Genomic DNA, 18,639 nt, shown 5'->3' on the forward strand with positions numbered 1-18,639 from the left:
TACTATCACCTTGTGGGTATAAGATGTTTTTATCTGGGAACCAAGTCTTGCCGTTCATTTGTTTGCTTGATAGACAGGATGGCACAAAGAGAAGAATGCCCACAATACCCAGGGCTGACTAGGCTGAAGCTGGGAACTCCAGCTAGCTCTCTCACGTAGGTGGCAGGAATGCCAGTATTCTGACTCTCATCTACTGTCTTCGGGGCACGTTAGTAGAAAGGAAACTGGATTGGCAATGGAGATGGGACTCAATTCCAGTGTCTCTGATATGGGATGCCGGTGTGCAAAGTGGCAACTTAACTCCCTGCGCCACAACACCCACTCCTCTTGTTCATGTTTGATCTGAAGATCATGGAACCAATTCCTGACAACTTTTTTTTTAATTTATTTGTTTATTTTATTTTTATTTGAAAAGCAAGGTTATAGAAAAAAGAGGAAGAAGCAGATCTTCATCTGCCACCTCACTCCCCAGACAGCTGCAGTGGCACGGGCTGGGCCAGGTCTGGACTCGGTTGAAGCCGGAGGCAGGGACTACTTGCAGATCTGACACATTTGTGTCATACTCACACGGGTGGCCGGGCTCGAGCCTTTGGGCCATCGGGCCATCCTCTGTTGCTTTCTCAGCTGCACTAGCAGGGAGCTGGGGAAAGCAGAGCAGCTGGAACTAGAACCAACATTCCAATATAGGAAGCTGGTGTTGTGGGCAATAACTTAGCTTACTGCACCACGATACTGGGTTGATTTTTTTTTTTTTTTAATGGGACAAAGACCTAGCCAATGTATTCCCTCCAAGCCAGTATAACGTTTCATATTAGATCAGTAAAATAATCCAAATTTGTCTTTAAATCTACTCATCTCTTAAGGCATTTCTGACAACTCATCATACACACAAAGACACAGACACCCCTCCACAGATACCTAGTTATAGCACACTAATACAGTTCATCAGGATCCCAAATTATGGTTCACTTCTCATATTTTTGCATCTAATTATATCAATTTGTAGTTCTACCCTTTTAGGTTTCTATTTTTTACTGCATGATTGTAATCATAGATGGCAGTGGGCTAACCAGTTAATTAAATCCATTGAAGTTTACACTGCCAAGGAGTATAATTTTTTTTTTAAGCCATTACTAGAAGCATGGATCAGGTGCAGCATGTAAGATGTTTCTGGCTTCAGCCTGGCCCAGCCCTAGCTGTTGCAGTCCTTAGGGAACTTCATCAACAGAGGGACTATCTCTCTGTTTCTCTGCTTTTCAAATAAAAAATGAAAACACATACATACATACATTAAAAAGTAAAGCCAGAACTAAGGTACGCAGATGCCTGAGAGACAAATTATACGTCTAGCAGAAATTATCTCAAGGGAAAAAAACATGAGGTTACTGGTTTAATACTCATTAGCATGTTATTTACCTGTATGCTACCATCTCACAGTCTGGAGTTGGCCATTTCAAAATAGCTGAATGCTGGAAGACACAAGACACACAAGAAAGGATCAGAATGTTTAACTCTGCATTAGAATACGTCAGCAGGTTAACCATCATAAATGTTGCTTCCATGCTTCAAAGGCACACCCGATGACCTTACCAAATCATCCAGAAGAGAATTTCTCTGGCTATGGCTTAGTGTCCAAGCCTGTTCACCTCTGGATATTAAATGAGCGATTATTCCAGCTGCAAAGTAGCTAACTTCCACTTCAACACTGTGCAGCAGGCTGCTGATGTGGTCTATAAAATCCTTCCACATTAATTCTGAATGCAGTTCTTGTACTTCAGCTATATTGTTCTAGAAAAAAAGAGAAGAAAGAAAAATCAAGTAGGTAGTGTCTTACAGCAGCACATCTGGCTGTAGAAATTAAGCAATATGTACAATCCACAAGAGAACTGTTTTCGGATAATGGACAGAAAGCAATTACAGAAAGGAACCCCTTGGAGAAAGTATTCAAAGAGAGCTGTTTCCAAATTGCAGTTAGAGTTAGGAGAAACTGAAGAGAAGCCAATAGCTTTTCTTTTCTTTTTTTTTTTTTTTAGAGATTTACTTATTTTTATTGAAAGGTCAGATATAAAGAGAGGCGGAGAGACAGAGAGGAAGATCTTTGATCCAATGATTCACTCCCTAGGTGGCTGCAACAGCCACAAGCAGGAAGCTGGATAGGAAGTGGGGTTGCTGGGATTAGAACAGGTGCCCATACCGGATCCTGGCACATGCAAGGTGAGGACTTCAGCTACTAGGCTACCACACTGGGCTCAGACAATAGCTTTCTTGAGACAGGAAAGTATGGTCAAACAGCAAAACCGTAGAACAGTCTCAGGAAAAAAGAAAAAAAAAAGTTCTAGTAAGAGAAAGAGTAAAACTGAAAGAGCTATACAGGAGTTCCTTCAACTTGTTACATGAGAAATGATTAGAAATGGGATGAAATTCCATGAATTCTACACAAGAATCACCAGAAAGCAGTACACAAACAAATCACTCAACTCACACTTAAGATAGTTCACATTCTGACCAGAGCGAAGAGCTCTCACAATAAGGAAAGCATTTGGTAGTAGTGGGTTCCAGTTATGGATTAGCCCTATGTGAAGCCACTTTAAAAAGGCAAATAAACAAGCCACATGAAAGGGTAACTTGATCTGCAACGTTACTGAGTGTCTGAACCAAGCACAAAACTATACAGAGGAAAACAATGAACATCCAGCCAGGTGGAAATGTCAACAATAACTGGCACCCATCAGAAATTACTAGATGTTCAAAGGGTAGGAAAATTATTTATCACCAGGAGAAAAAGCAATCAGAAATGACAGATTATGGGATGAGTCAAAGACTTGGAACAGCAACTATGATTCTCTAACAGATGAATGGATAAACCGAACGTGATACAAGCACATTGGAATCTCAGTCAGCCTTATTCGATCCTTAACAACAAAATGGATGGAATGAAAGTTATTTTGCTAAGTGAAATAAGCCAAATACTGACAGACAAGTAGCACATTTCTGATATATCAGAACTAAAAAAAAAAAAGGGGGGGGGGAATCTGAATATAGAATAGAGATCACTAGAGGCTGGAAGGAGTTGGCAGGGGAGGGATTCAGAGAAGTTGGAGAATGGATGAAGCACACTGCAGCAGAAGCAACAATTTCTAGCATTCTGTAGCACAGTGGGGTGACCATCGTTCATAATGTGTTGAAATATCACACTGTAGGCAATAAATATGTGATAACTACATATTAAATAAAAAAGCAAAAATCTATTTAAAAATATGATCAGGATGAAATGAACACAAACAGTAGGGCAAAAAAATGAAACCTAAGTAAGACCTAAGTAATTGCTAGAAAAATCACAATATGTGAAATGCAAGATAGAATAAATGAACTTAATCGAATATGAAATGCTAAAGAAAAACTAAAGAACAAAAAAATATAAAGCAACCAAGCTAAGCACAGAAAGAAGACTGGGGAAAAGTCCGCAAAGACCTTTTGTGACCTGTGGGCTGGTATCAGAGTTTAACATATATGGAGTTCCAGGAGGAACAGATACGGAAAGATACTGGGTGGAATAATAGCTAAAACATTTCCAAATGATGACAGTTACAAAGCCAGAGATGGGTGTTGACAGTGCAGTGACTGAACCTGCTTATGACACTCGCATTCCACACTCGAGTGCCATTTTGGGTCCCAGCTTCTCCACTTCCAATCCAGCTATCTGCTAGTGCTCCTGGCAGGCAGTGGATAATGGCCCAAATATTCGGGCCCCTGACACCCATATGAGGCCCAGGTGAAGTTCCTGTCTCTTGGTTTTGGTCTGGCTCAATCCTAGTTGTTGCAGATATTGGCAAGTGAACCAGCAGATAGAAGATAACTTCTCTCTCCCTCTAACTGCCTTTCAAATAGGGAAACAAATATTTTCTTAAAAATCAACGAAATGAAACAATTAACAGAAAAAAACATTGCCCTCTTGTACTATAGTAGCCAAGCAAAAACCAGAGGCAATATAAAAGACCTTTTCACACAAACAAATCCTAATTGAAAATGAATCACTAGTATGCCCTTTGAAATGAGAAATAAGGTGGGGAAATAATAGGAGCAATAGGAAATTAGGAAACATGGATTTGTCATTTAATTTTTAAATTTTATTTATTTGCGAGACTCCCAACTACTGGTTTACTTCCCAAATGCCCACACCAGCTGGGGCTGGGCCATGCTGCAGCCAAGAATTGCCAATCTCCTATGTGAGCAGCAGGGGGCCAATTGTTTGAGCCATCACCTGCTGGGTCCCTGGGTGCAATTGGGCACCATTTCAATCAGACTCTGATATGGGAGGCAGGCATCCCAGCAGTGTCTTTGCTGCTAGCTCACATTCCCATCCATCCTGAATTTCTCATGTTAAATGTTTGGGAGCAGTCATTTTGCCTCACAATAAAGATGTCTACATCTGACAACAGCGAGCCTGGGTCTGATATTTGGATCCCCTCCTAATTTCAGCTTCCTGCCAATGCAGGTGGTGGGAGATACCAAGTGACAGCTCAAGTGACTGGATTTTCTGTAAACAGGGAACCTGGACCGCATTTGTAGCACCCAGCTTCTCGCTGCTTCATCCCCGCTGCTCTGAGAATCTGGAGAGTGAACCAGGAGACTGGACTTTCCTCTCTGTCTCTTTCTCAAATAGATAAATATCTAATAGAAGATTGATGAGGATTCCCGTTTTGGGGAAAGATGGAGTAAAAGCAGCCCAAATTACACTTCTGACTGAAGCAATTAAAAAAAAAATGAAACATCAGTTTTCAAGATAACGGACACTGGACAATAAAGGACAACGACCCTTGGAATGGAGGCAAAGTGAGTTTCCCAGTTATCTTCAGAGGAGGTGCTAGGCTGTGGCGCACGGATGTGGAACTGAAGCAAAGCTCAGAGCACCTAGAGCAGATGGAGTCCACAGTCCACAGAAACCAAGGTGATTCACAAGGCAGCGCTCCAGAAAGAGACTCAGCTGCACAGGGAGAATAGAGAGCAGCGTAATGCAAGCACGAACAAACTCCCTGAGGACGGAAAACCACCAAAAGGATGAGAGGGAAGTGCCCAGAATAACGCATATTCTCACCAACTGGTAGAGAAAACCTCTACTCACACTGCACCATGGACAGGATTCAGGATGTTCTTATTTCAGAGTAGAGAATAATCCTAGGCTGGTCATGACTCTGGGACCGCCTAGTCATTCATAATACAACCAGAGCCATCAAACTCTTGAAGGTAAGTTAATTTCATTCCAGAACAAAGTCTAAGAATATTAGGAAAACAAAAATACCTAGAAACCCAGGAAGTAAAATCCACAATGTCTGGCATCCAATCAAAAACTACAAGTAGAAAAACATTTTGTGAATCATATCTGATAAGGAAATGATATCCAGAATACAAAAAGAATTTCCAAAATTTAACAACAATAAAAAATTCACAGATGGATATGTGACTCCAAAGAAGATACATAAAGAGCCAATAAACATGAAAAGATGCTTACCATCACAGAACCATTAGGAAACGCAAAATCAAAACTACAGTGAGGGTCCAATACAATAGCCTAGTGGATAAATCCTCGCTTTGCACTTGCCAGGATCCCATATAGTCGCCAGTTCATATCCTGGCTGCTCCACTTCCCATCCAGCTCTCTGCTTGTGGCCTGGGAAAGCCATGGAGGACAGCCCAAAACCTGGGGTCCTGCACCCACGTCGGAGACCAAGAAGAGGCTCCAGTCTCCTGGCTTCAGATTGGTGCAGCACTGGTTTTTGTGGCCCCTTGGAGAGTCAACCAGCAGATGGAAGATCTTTCTCTCTGTCTCTCTTGCTCTCTGTGAATCTGCCTTACCAATAAAAATAAATCTTAAAGAATAATGAAAATATGATAAACCTTATTTTACCACACAACATTTTAAAATAAATTAAAATCAGGTGGTGTCATAGTCCTCAGCCTGCAGTTCCAGCATCCGATGTAGGTGCTGGTTTGTGTCCTGGCTGCTGCACTTCCAATGCAGTTCCCTCCTATGGCCTGGGAAAGCAGCAGAGGATGGTTCATGTGCCTGGAGCCTTAGACCCACATGGGAGACCCAGAAGAAGCTCCTGGCTTCAGACTGTCTCAGCTCAGGCAACTGTGGCCATTTGGGTAGTGCCCAAGAGGATAGAAGATCTCTCTCTCTCTCTCTCTGTAAATCTTTCAAATAAAAATAAACTTTAACAATAAGTTCATTAATTAATACACAGTAGGCATATAAAGTGTTAAGAAAACATGATTCATGGTGGGCGGAGCCCAGATCAAGCTGAGCAGCTGAGTGTGGCTGTGGCTGGGAGAACCCGTGCTGCACCAGGCTGCCTGCTGGAGATCCTAGCTCTACCACTGCTGGGTGGGGAGAGGGTCCTGAGCTTGCCCAAGCCTGAGGTCCGAGAATTTCCGCTGTCCACAGTGACCATGCTGAGGATGGATTCAGGAGGTCTCTGGGCATGCTCAGGACCATGGCTCTGCCCAATGCTGCCATCTTGGAGGGTGGAGCCCAGATCAAGCTGAGCCACAGAGCGGGTACGTTACTTTCCCAGCCATATGACTGTGACTGGGAGAACCCATGCCATGCCAGGCTGCCTGCTGGGGATCCTAGCTCCCCATCTAACACTGCTGCTGGGTGGGGGGCAGGATCCTGAACTTATGGGTGGCTAGTGTGTCAACTCGCACTGGGCTTTGCCCTCTGGCTGCCCAGTGGCGAGCTCTGCAGTCTTGAGGGTATCAGTTACTGCCTATGGACATCCATGGACAAGGCCATTGTATGTGTAGGTGAAAAATGAATCCAGGGGACACTCAATGACAAAGCCACTGTACTTGCACGTAAGCAAGGGGACTGAGACCTGGTGGTTTCAAAGAAAGAGACCTGAAGATAGTTTGGGGTCAGACTGATGGACCAGTCCTGAGTTGGGCTTGTTAGCATGGAACATGGCTGACCACCACATGCCAATGCACACGCAAGCTATGGCTGGGGGCATTTCTGGAAGGGCTAGATCCCAGCACCTGACAGTGAATATCAGATCAGAGGATGGGTCATCTCAGACTGGGCCAGGACCAACTAGCACACAAGAGAACCAGGTCCAGGGGTGGATTCTGTGGGGGACAAGTGGGCCCAACCCTATGGAACTTCAAGTCCCACTGGTTAGCTTGAGAGTTGCAATGGTGATGGGCTGAGCTAGGTGTGACCATGTAACTTACTGATATTCACCGCTGCTGGGGCTGGGAACAAAGGGGTAGGTCCAGGCTACAGCACCCACATGAGCACCCTAAAACAGGGTGTAGGGTGGGCTGGACCGCACCAGCTCATACAAAGGCCTGGACGGATGGGACAGACCATGGCAGGTAAGGGCCAAGCATCCGATGACAAGCGTGAGATCTGGGTCTGGGAGTGGCCTGAACGGGGGAACCTGGGAAACTCCCCTAGTGGATCATAGCTTCCACTGATGAGCACGTGGTTTAGGCTGGGGTGTTGGGCAGGCTGGGCAGGGTAGCTGCATTCGTCAGCAAGTGTGTGAGTTGGTTTTGGAAGGGGACAGATTGGGCAGGACCGAGCAAGCCATAGCCTATTGGCAAGTGCAGAAACCAGGATGGAGGGCAGATCATGCTGAGCTAGGCTGCCATATCTACTGGTTTGCATGAGCCAGGGATGAGAGCAGACTGAGCAGGGCCAGGTTGCAGTAGCACCTGCCAGTAACAGCCGGGACTGGGGTCATCTGGGCTAGGCCAGGCTGCAGCTTCTGAAGGCAAAGACCAAGACAGGGGAGGGGCTGTGCCAAACTGAGTCAGAGCAACCACTGGAATGGACATCTGTGGCTGGGATCAGGCCTGGTTGAGGAGTTAAGGGAACGTCCTGGCTGGGTTGCGGGTCCACTGGTGAGCGCAGGGGCCGGAGTGGGGGCAGCAATCTCCTTTGGCATGGTGTGGACTGGGTCTGGGGTGTGCAAAACTGGGCTAGACTCTAGCACAAACTGGTGCTCATGAGAACAAGGGTGGGTATAAGATGGGCTGGGCTAGGCGTCTGCCCCTGTTGAGCCATGTATGAGTTGTATCTGATTGTGGACCAGGCGTGGCTGGGCTGTACCACCCAACAACAAGAAGTGGAATGGGTGAGAGCTGGTCAGGAAAGGCCACTGTTCCTGTGGGACAGGAGGTGGACTAAGTAGCACTGGCCCATGGACTCACCGGTGTGCACGAGATCTGGCATTGGGAAAGGTTCTGATGGAGAAGCTTGGGAAACTCCTCTGTTGGGACACAGTCCCTGCAGGAGAGTCCGAACACCAAGAAAGGGAACAGTCCAGACCAGGCCAGGTTACGGTACCCATGGTCTTACCTTTGGCTCAAGTCAGGGGCGAGACAGGCTGGGCCAGTTCATATCACCCAACGGCAAATCTGAGAGCCAGAATGGTGTGTATGTCATACCAGGTTAGGCCACAGAAACAGCTAGGTCACATTAGGGCCAGGACTGTGGGTTGGCTGGGTTGGCTAGGCTGTAGTCCCTACCAGTGTGAGTTGGAACTGGGGGTGGGCCAGGCTGGACCAGGTTACAGCACCCTCTGGTAAATCCCAAGGTGAGGTGGGCAATGCCAGACTAAGCTGAAGTGCCCAACCAGCACACATGAGACCCAGGGGAGAGTGGGCAAAACTGGTAATGGGGTTGCAGGGAGCTCCCCTGCTAAGCCACTATTCCTACTGGCGAGCGTGACTGCTGGGATGGGGGCAGGACTACAACACCTGTTGGCCTGCATGTAAGCTGGATCAGAAACAAGCAAGGATAGGCGAACTATATCTACTGGTACATGCATAAACCAGAGTGTCTGTGGGTTGACTGGGCTTTGCTGCAGCATCAGCTTGCAGGTGCTGGCACGGGGGCAAACTCTGTCAAGCTATACTGTAGAACCACCTGGAGAATGCAAGATCCAGAAGTAGGAGTGAGCACATTAGGGAAACAGTGGGAAACTCCCTCTTGGGTTACCACTCCCACTGGTGAGTATGAGAACCAGGACTGGGGCAAGCATGGCTAGACAGAGAGTGGTACCTGCCAGCACATGTGTGGGCTGGATAGGTAGGATGGTTGGGTTGACCTAGGTTTCAATGCCCAGTGACATGTATGAGAGCTGAATGGGATGTAGGACAGACTGTACCAGTCTGCTGTACATACTGGCAAGCATGGGAAACAGGGCAGGAGGAGGGACTGGTGGGAGGTTATTACAGGTTACTCCTACTAGGCTACAACTCCCACTGGTTTGTGTGGGTCTGACTGTGGGGTGGGCAGGATTTGACTGGACTGCAACATCCATTAGTTTGCATAGCAGACAACTGACAACTGACCCAGCAATTAACAGTGTTGAATGGAGGCTGATTTGTTCAACGAACTGTGCCAGACCCTGTATTGGCATGCATACACAGGAAACAGATCTGGGATCATCTCAGATGAAGTTTCTTTGGGAATCTCCCCAGCTGAACTGCTGGGTTCAGAACTCCAACCATGGAGAAAATCGCAAGTTCCTTGGGCTGACCGTGGAATGCATTTGTCAGAGTTGGGCCTCCTCAGTGGCTTAGATGGCGCAGTGGACAGCATATCCAGAAGCACATGGAGGATATGGCAGTACACTGGAGCCTGCAGAGGATACCTGGTACCATAAAAGAGGATGGAGGACAGAACAAATCAATCAACTATCCCAGCCAAGTGTTAGTAGTGAATACCAGGGCAAGTGGAGTCTCAAGGTGAACTATGTCAGCCAGTGGATTCTGGAGAGATTTCATTGTGATTGGCAACAATACAGAACTTTTGAACTATCAAAACCACTTGAGCAGGACCTTTGGAGCATGCCCTAGATTGGGGAGCCTGGGATGGTTGGGAGGCAGGGTGTGTCTTCTCCCCTTATCTCTCCCCTCCTCCCAGATACAGGAAGGAAAAAAGAGAATGTGAAAACAATGGCCTCACCCAATTTCCTCTAGCCCTTGACCCTTTGCACCCTAATCAAATATGTAAAAATTATCAAAAATAAAATGTATACAAGAAAAAGAGAAAGAAAACATGATTCATAATGTGAATAATCATTTGAAATTGAGAAGTGACATAGATAATCAAGTTAATAAAGACAGATATTAAAATAGTTATTATACATTTATTTCATATATTCAAAGAGTAGGAACATACACAGAAAATACTCCTGAAGACACAGCAGTGGAAATTATCCAAGCAATAAAAACAAGATTAAAAAAAAAGGTAAACAATGAAAAGAACACCAATGAGGTGTCAGACAGCTTCCAGTATCATAATATAAAGGAAGCCAGGGTCTTAGAAAGCCACCACCTGGGGTAGAGAGGCTGTAAAACATATATATACATAGATATTTTTCTTTTTTTAAACCAGTAATGGCCAAAAATTTTGCAACTTTATGAAAACTATAAACTTATAGATCCAAGAAGCTCAATGAATCTCAAATATAGGAGACATGACATTAACTAAAGACACATCAAACTAGTAAATATGGGGGCTCTGCGCAATGGCCTAATGCTTAAATCCTCGCCTTACACATGCCAGGATCCCAGATGGATGCCAGTTCATATCCAAGGTGCTCCACTTCATTTTAGCTCCCTGATTGTTGCCTAGGAAAACAGTAGAGGATGGCCCAAAGCCTTGGGCCCTTGCACCCATATGGTAGACCTGGAAGAAGGTCCTGGTTCCTGGCTTCAGATTAGCTCAGCTCTGGCCATTGTGATTACTTGGGGAATGAACCAGAAGATGGAAGATCTGTCTGTCTGTATTTACTTCTCTCTGTTAATCTGCCTTTCCAATGGAAAAAAAAAAAAGCAACCAACTAGTCAAGATACTGCTAATCTTTTTTTTTAAAAGATTTATTTATTGGGCCCGACACAATGGCACAGTGGTTAAGGTCCTCGCCTTGCACACCCGGGATCCCATATGGGCGCCGGTTCTATCCCGGCAGCCCCGCTTCCCATCCAGCTCCCTGCCTGTGGCCTGGGAAAGCAGTTGAGGATGGCCCAAGGCTTTGGGACCCTGCACCCGCGTGGGAGACCCGGAAGAGGCTCCTGGCTTCGGATCAGATCAGCATTGGCCATTGCGCTCACTTGGGCAGTGAATCATTGGACGGAAGATCTTCCTCTCTGTCTCTCCTCTCTGTATATCCACCTTTCCAATAAAAAATAAAATAAATCTTTAAAAAATAAATTTTAAAAAAGATTTATTTAGTTATTGGAAAGTCGGATATACAGAGAGGAGGAGAGACAGAGAGGAAGATCTTCTGTCCGTTGATTCACTCCCTAAGTGACCGCAACGGCCTATGCTATGCTGATCCGAAGCCAGGATCCAGGAACTTCTTCCGGGTATCCCACATGGGTGCAGGGTCCCACCAAGGCTTTTGGCCGTCCTTGACTGCTTTCCCAGGCCACAAGCAGAGAACTGGAAGGGAAGTGGAGCTGCCAGGATTAGAACCTGTGCCCATATGGGATCCCGGGGCGTTCATGGCGAGGACTTTAGCCATTAGGCCACGCCACCAGACCTGATACTGCTAATCTTAAACCTTAGAAAGTCCAATCCAGCATTGTAGGCACAGCAGGTTAAGCCATCAACTGTGATACTAATATCCCATATTAGAGAAGTGTTTCATGTCAGTGTTTGGTATGTACGTTGGCTGGTACAGGGGCAGACTGGGCCTGACCTAGCACCAGCTGGCACACATGAAAGCAAGGTCTGACAACTTCCCAGGTGAGGTTTCTTTGAGGGCTCTCCAATTAGACTGCTGTGCTCAGTACCTGAGCTCAGGGAAAATCACAGATATGTGGTCCAATCCTGGAACACTTCTTACAGGACTGGGCCACTTCAAGTGCTGACTCTGCATGAACGCAAAATATAAGACAGCCAGCTTACCTAAGCCAATGGAAGATTTTGAGTACCTCATCACAATGCAGAAAGTGGGACAGTTTGAACAACACTCTAGGAAAGGCTCTTCAACAAGCACTTAGGGCTGTGGGCACACTGAAGTAAACAAGGACAGCCAACAGGCCTTAGGAAGAGTTTCACACCTCTAGTCTAACAAAGCCAATAACCTCTCATAACTTGAATCAAGACTATTCAAGTGACACCTTTGAGTACCGCCTCAGACAGAAGATAAATACAGCTTGGTATTTAGCAGAGAATGTGTATATCTTACCAAAAGTCCTAGGACTTTCTGTTGAATGGATGACTCGGTGGGAAAAGACTGCAAAAACGAAAGAAAAACGTTTACATAAAGAACCAGATATAATAAATGCATGTTTTAAATAAGTAAACCAACAAATGCCAAATTGTAGGCTAAATTCCCATTCTAACCTCTAGAACCCTCATGAAGAGTTCTAACCCTTGGTTCTCAATAAAGTGTCTGCAAGTGGTTGGGGATTCATCTGTGAGGTTCCAAAGTGCACTCAAAGTAAACTTCAATGTAGTGTCCACTGAATTCTGATTGGTTTTCTGCTTCACTATTTGAAGAAGTTGCTGAAAGGAGGAAAAGAGAATTTTTCATTATTGAAATTTTTTGGAAGTTGTGATTACTATAACCTGAATTGAAGAGACAGTCTCATGGCTTAAAGTCAATTCCCATAAATGCCTATCTAATACAACAGCCTCAGATAAAGGATTTTTCTTTCAACAAGAAGAAATACTATAGGATTTTCATTAATTATTCTGACCATACCTACCATATAAGCACCTGTAATAACACTTACAAGACAAAATAATTAAAGCTACGGAATAATTATCTTAAATACCTTTTCCAGATCCTAGAACTGAAAAAAAAAAAAGATAAAAAGGGAGATAAATGAAGCTAACATTTATTATGTATCAGCAAGCTATACCTGATACTGCTATCTCCATATTTTCAAGGGAAGAAATTGAGTCTGAAAAATATTAAGTAATTTGATCATAGTCAGCTTGGTCAAAGAAGCGCTAATTATTTTACTTACTTTTATTTATCTCAGCTGCAGACAGGGAGAAAGAGACAGACATACTGACAAAACTCCTATCCATAGTTCATCTCTCAAATACGTGTAACAGGGCTGGGCAAGGCCAGAGCCAGCAGCAAGGAAAAAAACAGATCTCTCAGATTTATCAGAAGGTCGGTTGCTTGAGCCATCACTGCACTTGTGAGAAGTTGGAGTCGAAGAGCTAGAGCCAATGATTAAACCCAGATCTTCTAGTAAGGATGCCTTAACTGATAAGCTGGGCACTTGCTCATAGAAAACTTACTTCAAACCAACTCCCAAGTTTTCAGAAAAAAAAAAAAAGGAACACAGATCAGCCTTGTGACACAATGGAATAAGCCACTTGTGACATGAGCATCCCACGTCCAACTATTGGTGCTGGTCTTAGGTATACCAGATGCAGCTCCCTGCTGATGTGCCTGGAAGTGCAGTGGACATGGCTTAAGTACTTGGGGCCCTGCCATCCCATGGCAGACCAAAATGGAGTTCCTGCCTCAAACCTGTTGTGGCCATGTTGGTAATGAATCAGTCCATAGAAGCTCTGTCTGTATGTCTGTCTCTTTTCACTTTTGTCATTCTGGCTTTCAAATCATATCTGAACCAGAAAAAAAAAAAAGGAGGAGTGCTTAATGCAATGACAAGAAAATTAAAGGTCTGGAGCCTAGCACAGTAGCCTAAGTGGCTACAGTCCTTGCCTTGTATGTGCTGGGATCCCATATGGGTGCCGGTTCATGTCCCAGCTGTTCCACTTCCCATCCAGCTCTCTGCTTGTGGCCTAGAAAAGCAGTAGAGGACAACCCAAAGCCTTGGAACCCTGCACCCGCATTGGAGACCTGGAAGAGGCTCCTGGCTCCTGGCCTCAGACTCAGCTCTGGCCATTGTGGCCAGAAACAATGGATGGAAGGCCTATCTATGTCTGCTTCTTTCTGTGAATCTGCCTTTCCAATAAAAATAAAATAAAATCTTTTTTAAAAACTTACAACAGCTGCTATTTAAAAAAAGAAGAAGAAAATTAAAGGTCTGGATTACATGTACAGAAACAATTTTGAAATTCCTATTCTAAATCATTTCTAGCAGCATTCTATCTTATAAAGTTTAACTCTGAAAGGTAAATGGCTTAAGAAGTATATAAGGGGGGTCCAGTGCAACAGCATAGTGCCTAAATCCTCACCTTGCGTCAACCGGGATCCCATATGGACGCTGGTTCATATCCCAGCTGCTCCGTTTCCCATCCAGCTCCCTACTTATTGCCTGGGAAAGCAGCAGAGGATAGCCCAAGGTTTTGGAACTCTGAACTTGCATGGGAGACCTGGAAGAAACTCCTGGCCCCTGGCTTAGGATCAGTTAAGCCCTCGCCATTTTGGCAACCTGGAAAGTGAACCAGATGATGGAAGATCTTTCTCTGACTCGCCTCTCTGTAAAATATGATCTGCCATCCCAATAAAAATAAATAAATCTTTTAAAAAATTATGTGTGTGTGTGTATACATTTATTGCTTAGGGTCAGTGCTGTGGCACAGCTAGTTAAGCAGTCACCTGCAATGCTGGCATCCCATTTGAGTGCCAGTTCATGTCTCTGTTGTTCCACTTTCAATCTACCTCCCTGCTAATACACTTGGGAAACCAGCAGAAAATGGCCCAAGTACTTGGGCCCCTGCCCCCACAAGAGCCCTAGAAGAAACTCGTGGCTCTTGGTCAGCCTGGCCTAACCCTGACTGTTGTGGCCATGGAGGGGGAGTGAACCAATGGATGAAAGCTCTCTCTGTCTCACCTCTCTGTGCCTCTGCCTTTCAAGCAGATAAATTAATCTTTAAAAAATGTATTTATTTGAGAGGCAGAGACAAAAAGCTCCCTTTTGCTGATTCATTTCACAAATGGTCACAACAGTGGCTGGACCGGGCTGAACTGGGAGCCAGCAACTCCATCCAGGTCTTCCACATGGTTAGCAGGACTTCAATTACTTAAACTTTCACCACTGCCTCCCAGGCTGGAGTCAAGAGAGAGTTGGGCATTGAACCCAGGACGTGGACATCTTATCCACTAATTCAAATACTTGCTCCCAGGGAGAAAAAAAGCTCAAAGATCATAAACATTTTAGGTACAATTAGATAATAGCACAGTAATTAAGAGTGTGGCGCCAGAATCAAGTTGCCTGAAGTTCCTAATATTTTTAAAGTTACTAAGGACAGAGACAGACAGATAGCCATCTGCTGGTTCACTCCTCAAATGCCTATAACAGCTGGGCCTGGGCTGGACTGGAGACCTGGAGACTAAAACTCCAGGTGTGTCATATGGGAGGCTGAGACCCAAGTACCTGAGTCATTACCTGCTGCCTTCCAAGATACACACTAGCACGAAGCCTGATTGAAAGTTGAATAGCTAGGATGTGAGCCAGCTACTTTGATACGGGTTGCAGATATTCCCAGCAATGACTAAACTTGTTGTGCCAAAATGCCTACCCCTTTAGTATCTTTTTAGAATACAATAAAATTGTGTCTACATAGCTGCTTTTTCTACAATACTGTGAATCTGTTATGTATAGGAATTATACATTTAATTTATTGTGAATCTCTAACATCTAATAATGTGGAGGTACATGATGGGTACTCTCGATATAAATATTTACCAAACAAATGACTAATGTGCTCAGTATATATATAACTTTCTCAATGCTTATTGATTTTTTGTTTGAAAAAGAGCAAGAAATTGATCTTCCATTCACTGATTCAGTACTTTTTTTTTTTTAAGATTTATTTATTTTTACTTGAAAGTCAGACTTACAGAGAGGAAGAAACAGAATGAAAAAGAGCTCTTCTATCAGTTGGATCACTCCCCTAATGGCTGCAATGGCCAGAGCTGGCCCAGTACAAAGCTGGAAACCAGGAACTTCAGGGTCTCCCATGTCAGTGCAAGGGCTCAAGACTTGATCCACCCTCTGCTACTCTCCCAGGCCATTAGCAGGGAGCTGGATTGGAAGTGAAGAAGCCAGGACTAGAACTAATAGCCATAAGGGATGCAAGTGGAGAATCAACCTACTTTGCTACCATGCCAGCCCCAGGTTTACTTCTTTAATGCCAGCAACAGCCAGGTTGAGCCAAGTCAAAACCAGGAGCTGGGAACTCCATCCATGTCTTCCATGTGAATGGCAGGAATCCAAGCACTTGTTCCATCATCTGCTGCCTCCCAGGATGCATTGGCAGAAAGTTGAATTGGAAGCAGTGTAGCCCGACTTTGAACCAGCACTTTGACATGGGCTGCAGGCATCCCAAGCAGCAACTAACATATTTCACAACACACACCCTTATGTGTAAGTTACGAAAAAAAAAAAAGTTTCATTTAAACTTTTATTGTACTAGTACTGTTTCAAACATCTCATACAACAATTTAAAAACAAACAAAAAAGGGATTTATTTATTTATCTGGGGCCAGCATTGTAGTGTAGCAAGTTAAGCCACTACCTGTAATGTTGACATCCCATACAGGCGCTGAATTGAGTCCTGGCTGCTCCACTTCCAATGCAGCTCCCTGCTAATGGCCTAGGAAAAGCAGCAGAAGATGGCCCAAATGCTTGGGTCCCTGCCACCTTTGTGGGAGACCCATATAAGGATTCTGACTCCTGGCTTCAGCCTGGCACAGCTTTGGCTGTTGTAGCTCTCTGGGGAGTGAACCAGTGGATGGAAGCTCTCTCTGTCTCCGCCTCTGCCTCCCTCTTTGTAACTGCCTTTCAGGGATCCTAACAGGATGTTAGGATCATAGGTGGCAGCTTTACCTACTACACTCCTATACCAGCCCCTTGCTAGGATTTAAAAAGGATGTTCCACAGGTAAAACCACTGCTTGCAGTGCTGCCATCCCATATGAGTACTGGTTCATGTCCTTGCTGCTCCACTTCCAATCCAGTTCTTTGCTAATGGCTTGGGAAAAGCAATGGAAGATGGCCCAAGAGCTTGGGTCCCTACCACCCATATGGAAGACCTGGAAGAAACTCTTGGCTTATGGCTTTGGCCTGGCCCAGTTCTGGCCATTTGGAGTGAGCCAGCAGATGGGAAAAAAATCTGTCTCTCCCTCATTCTCTGTAATTCTAAATTTCAAATACATACATAAATCTTAAAAATGAAAGAGTTGCTATCTTGCTTATTTTACCTTAAGCCCTCTTTAAATCATCTTAACTCCTCTCTTAAAAGTATTTGAACCATTATTTCCTCAACTGAATATAAGCAAGCAAAATAATTGTATTAGCTATTTTTTTAAATATTTATTTGAAAGAAAGAATTACAGAGAGGAGAGACAGAGACAGAGAGATCTTCCATTTGCAGTTCACTTCTCAAATGGCTGCAATGGCTGGAACTGAGCCAATCCAAAGCCACGAGCCTGGATCTTCTTCCAGGTCTTACATGTGAGTCCAGGAGTTCAAGGTCATGGGCCCTCTTCCACTGCCTTCCCAGGCTACAAGCAAGGAGGCTGGATCAGAAGTCAACAGCTGGTACTTGAACTAGCACCATTATGGGAGGCTGGCACTGCAGGCAGAGGTTTAACATGTTACACCAAGGCTCTGGCTCCTTTCTATTAAAATTACTTATTTCCCTAAAGTATCATACACAATATCATGTCCATAGTAGTCTGTACTTAGAAACAGAGATTTTTGCATCCACTGGTTCATTCCCAAATGGCCACCACAGCCAGGACTGAGCCAGAACAAAGCCAGCATCCAGGAGTTTCTTCTGTTCTTCCATGTGGCTGCAAGAGCCCAAGCACTTAGGACATTCTGTCCTGCTTTCCCAGGCATGTTAGTAAGGAACTGAATCCTAAGTGGAGCATCTGGGACGTGAATCCATATTCATATAGGATATCAACATCTCAGCCAACAACTTTACCCACAGCACCACAACGCAGGCCCCCCAAACTCAAAGAATTTTAAAGTAGGCAATATCTTTTATTTATTCAAAATGTTTATTTACACATTTTCTCTGAAAGGCAGAGAGCTAAAGAGAGTGTCCATCCACTGGCTTACTTACCAAATGGCCACAGAGATAGGAGCATCCCAAGCAGCATCCTAATGGCTGCATCAAACACTCCCCAGAAGCATTTTCTTGTTTTGAAATACACAACATCAGGAGAAAGACAACACTTGTCTGAAAAAGTGTTCACAAGTGAGCACTACCTAGTGTGGGCACAGAGTAGGTGATGGACTTACCCTGACAATGAAGAGCTCAGCCCCAAGCTGGGCAGTCTGTTCAGTAGAAAGCTGTAAGCAAGAATAAGACAAAGTAAACGGCCAAGGATTGCCTCTGGGTGTCCACCATCACTCACCGGCAGGCTTCAAAGGTCAGCCTCAAACCTCTAATTAATCTGGAATTCTGAAATATGGAATGTAGCTTGAATTGGCAGGCAGAGGGGCTAGTAAATTTTTCTGGCACAGGAAAATAGTAACATTGGACAGGAGTTGAGGTACCTTGGCAGCCAGGATGGAAATGATCGCCACTGCCATTCTTTGCATGTTCTGGTCCTCATGGTTGCAGAGCCATTGCATGACCAGCTTGGCTGCCTCAAACCTGGGAACATACGGAAGGGTTTATGAAGTGATACTGGGTGCCTAGGCAAGGGAGAGAGCTCCAGCTTGGGAC

The 18,639-nt window shown here is 44.7% G+C and overlaps 1 protein-coding gene across 1 annotated transcript in view; it reads right to left on the reverse strand.

Moving 5' to 3' along the window:
- The window catches only part of ZYG11B (zyg-11 family member B, cell cycle regulator), a 66,685-nt gene that overhangs the window by 5,390 nt on the left and 42,656 nt on the right, over positions 1-18,639 (reverse strand). The window contains exons 7-12 of the mRNA XM_040978535.1: positions 18,468-18,567; positions 18,210-18,260; positions 12,371-12,532; positions 12,213-12,260; positions 1,591-1,788; positions 1,417-1,469 (exon numbers count right to left, since the gene is read on the reverse strand). Of these exons, the coding sequence (XP_040834469.1) occupies positions 1,417-1,469; positions 1,591-1,788; positions 12,213-12,260; positions 12,371-12,532; positions 18,210-18,260; positions 18,468-18,567 (612 nt within the window). The remainder of the gene's footprint in view (positions 1-1,416; positions 1,470-1,590; positions 1,789-12,212; positions 12,261-12,370; positions 12,533-18,209; positions 18,261-18,467; positions 18,568-18,639) is intronic.

This window comes from Ochotona curzoniae, unplaced genomic scaffold (genome assembly GCF_017591425.1).
Source record: "Ochotona curzoniae isolate NIBS_2020 unplaced genomic scaffold, NIBS_Ocur_1.0 contig_291, whole genome shotgun sequence".
NCBI lineage: Eukaryota > Metazoa > Chordata > Mammalia > Lagomorpha > Ochotonidae > Ochotona > Ochotona curzoniae.